Genomic DNA, 3,587 nt, shown 5'->3' on the forward strand with positions numbered 1-3,587 from the left:
ATTTTGCAATTGTAATTTGGTATAAACCATTTATTACATGTTAATGGTTTTTTTAATGCTAAATGGGAGAACTAAACGTTTCTAATTAAATTTAGACTTTAGTTTTTAAGATGTATTTACTTTTATGATTAATTCGATTTATTTTGTTTTAGTATATTTTGTTAGAAAAAACTTACACTTGAGGTGTACAGGTAGGGACAGGAAAAATGTATATATGAATTAAACAGTGTTGGGAGTAACGCGTCACAAAAGTAACGCAATTAAAGTAATGTATTGCTTTATTCTTTAACGCAGGAATACTGTATGGATGTGTTACTAACAGAAAATTGGTGATATTATACCCATTACAATCTCATTAATGTGCATTGCAACGCATTTTAACCTGAAATTAAGGGGTGTTTTGTTTGGCAGCAGAAAAACAAATCCATTAGTAAGAGTAACGATATTTCCTGCAGCAGGAATCCGATGGTTGAGATTGTAGGCAGGATGCAAAATACGGGGAGATCCGCTCCTCCTAACAAGACGGTAGCTCTCCTGATGGATCATGGGTATTTAGATTTCTATAGGCTGTGTGTTTGTGCTTTAACGAATTACTTTCATGATCAGAGAGGCTGCTGTCAGTTCATTCTGATCGATCCTGTCTGAGTGTCAGGAGATTCAACTAATCAGTGACGTTATGCCGGTGGACTTTGTGTGTAAATGCACATAGCGTCTTTCTTCATGGGGAGACGATTCATGCTATTTAGCCCCCCCCCCCCCCCCCCCCCAAATAAGAAGGTTAAGACAAAGACCCAGCCGATCCGCAGATATAGCCTAACTGTGGTCTGCACATCACTAGAACACACCTATGCAGCACATCTTACTATCAGAATAATGCACCCATTAAATATCAGTGAAAGTGACTCAAGAGTAACAAAAGTAGTGTAAGCATTACAATTCAGTGACAGTAATATTGTAATATAACTAATTACTCTCAAATGACAGTAACTAGTAATCTATAATGTATATAATTAGATTTTGTAAGTAACTTGCCCAACACTGAAATTAAATGTGTAAATTATCTACTTCTTCTACAGAAAAAATCATCATATGATGACATCATTTCCAAAGTGATCTGATCCACCAGGACCTCCTGCTGTCTACCAGCTGAGACCAAAGAAGAGAACATTGGACTCTAAGAAGAATGACTCTCGGTGAAAGAAATGTGAACAAGATAAACAAAACCATCTTGCTTGTGGGTGAAACAGGAACAGGAAAATCTACTCTGATCAACTCTGGTCAACTACGCCATGGGAGTGAAGTGGGAGGACGATGTCTGGTTTCACATCGTAGAGGACAAGAAGAAGAAAGAGGATGAGGAAAGAAGCCAAACAGTGAGTCAGACATCAGATGTGATGGTGTACCAGATCTTTGGTTTTGAAGGTGAAACTCTGCCCTACTCTCTGACCATCATCGATACTCCTGGATACGGAGACACCAGAGGGATCAAACAAGATGACATCATCAGTCAGAGATTATTAGACTTGTTCCGCTCAGGAGAACTTCATGAGATGGATGCAGTGGGTCTGGTGCTGAAAGCGAGTGTGAATCGACTGAGTGACCGACTGAGGTACATCTTTGATTCAGTGGCGTCTCTGTTTGGAAAAGACATGGAGAAGAACATTGTTGCTCTCATCACACACTCAAATGGTCTGATACCTGAAAATGTTCTGAAAGCTCTTGATGCTGCAAAAGTGAAATGTGCCAGAAATGAAAAGAATCAGCCTGTTTACTTCCTGTTTGATAACTGCCAGGACACAGAGAGAACACAGGGAAACAAGTCTGTTTTTGAGACTGCATGGGAAACATCAATGAGAGGAATGAATGAATTTACATACTTTCTAGAAAAATCTGGGCCTCAAAATGTGAAGACAACCGTTGACGTGTTGAAGACACGAATCAGACTGACAGCCTGCATCCAAAACCTGAAAGAGAGAGTTGAGTTCACTGAACAGAAACAGAGAGAAAACCAACAGATTCAGGAAGCTCTGAAGAAACATGAAGAAGAGATGAAGAGAAATGAAGAGTTCACTGTAGAGGTTGATGAGAAATATAAAGAAAAAGAAATATCAAGGTGGGAGGTGGGGGTTGTTTTTATGAGGAGCTGTCTGCTGTACAGTCTGTGAGGAGAACTGTCACTATCCTGGATGCACAGGCCTGGTATCCTGAACACTGTGAGGTCATGAAAGATGGCCGCTGCACTTCATGTACCAGGAAGTGTCCTGTATCAGATCATGTGAAAGAAAAGTGGATCTATGTGACCAAGACAAGGAAAGTCAGAAGACCCTGAGATGTGAAAGAGAAGTATGAAAGAGGTAAAGCAGGATGTGAGGAGACACAAGCCTTTTGGAACTTTTAAAAAGCAAATGGAAAAACTTCAGAAAGACAAAGATCAGTTGTTGGAAAAGTCCTTCGAGCTTGTTGTCAGACTGGAGCAGATCGCCCTGAATGTTGATTCACTGTCCACTCATGTCCACTTGGACTTCCTGATTGAGAAGATGAAGGAGAAAGGAGACGCAGAGAAGGTCCAGAAACTAGAGAGATGAAGAGTCGAGAGGATGAAGGAACCAGAGCAGGACTGCGGTACAGACTAACAGCAGCTAAAGAAGCAAAGAAGTAAGTGAACATCATTCTCATCTGTCAGTATCACGTAGTCCAGTACATTGCAGCAGACTACAAAATTAATAATCATATTTACATGTATGGCTCTCTGACAGTCATACAAAACTGAACAATATTGTCTTTGTAAACGTAGAATATATAGCTGAGCTGTTGTTTTGGACTGCAGTATATTTTACACCTGCACCTAATGAAGTTGCTACTGAGCATGACTGTTAACAACTACAAACTATTTATTAGGGTCTGAGCACGAAGCATTTTCTGAAATTAATCTCCTTTTTGGGAGTCTAAATAGGGCAATAATACAATAATAATAATAAAACAATAACAATTATCGCAATACATTTTTTTCAATGACAATATGAAAAATTATCAGCAAATATTCAATAAATGTTTTTATTAAGATGTTTATTTTGTCGAGGAAAAAGGACTGAAAAAAAGCTTTTACTTAATTTTGCTCATGCATATTTGTTAACAAAGATTTTATCATAATTGTTTTGAATTTTCTACCTCAGATTAATGGGTGATCCACTGTTTGGCATCAAGTGTTGACCACAATGAAGAGTTTAAACCACAATTCACCATCAGGTTTCTTCAACTTTCACTCTGGAGCAAAAATCAGCCTTTAAACTCGATATAAAGATATTAAACTTTTTATTGTGACAACATGTATGGCCATATCGTCCAGCTCTAGGCCTAAAAAGTGCTTGAACTTGACTCACAAAACTTTGCATACATGTCAGGCGAATGAATCTTGCACATGGGCATGGCAAAATGGCTCGGTAGCAACCCCTACAGAGCAGGCCTGCGCCAAAGTTTCACCTACGTGTATGAAGTTTCTGTAGTTCATGGATCATGTGCAGACGAACAACGTCCAGGGTCCAGGAGTGGATCTGTGATTGATTTAAGGTGGGACAACACAAGGCGCT

General features: G+C 39.1%; 1 protein-coding gene across 1 annotated transcript; it reads left to right on the forward strand.

The window, feature by feature from the left end:
* The first annotated feature begins 1,080 nt into the window (after positions 1 to 1,080).
* On the forward strand, positions 1,081 to 2,310 carry LOC119914863. The gene has a single exon (XM_038734408.1). It carries the CDS (start codon positions 1,290 to 1,292, stop codon positions 2,163 to 2,165), a length of 876 nt encoding a protein of 291 aa, XP_038590336.1. The 5' UTR covers positions 1,081 to 1,289; the 3' UTR covers positions 2,166 to 2,310.
* The last annotated feature ends 1,277 nt before the right edge of the window (positions 2,311 to 3,587 follow it).

The sequence above is a fragment of the Micropterus salmoides genome, unplaced genomic scaffold (assembly GCF_014851395.1).
Source record: "Micropterus salmoides isolate LMB-PRFRI ecotype aquatic unplaced genomic scaffold, ASM1485139v1 Ms_hic_scaffold_20, whole genome shotgun sequence".
Lineage (NCBI taxonomy): Eukaryota > Metazoa > Chordata > Actinopteri > Centrarchiformes > Centrarchidae > Micropterus > Micropterus salmoides.

Excerpts from the sequence above, each read along its gene's own strand:
- LOC119914863 (XM_038734408.1), top strand. The coding sequence starts at position 1,290 with ATGGGAGTGAAGTGGGAGGACGATGTCTGGTTTCACATCGTAGAGGAC.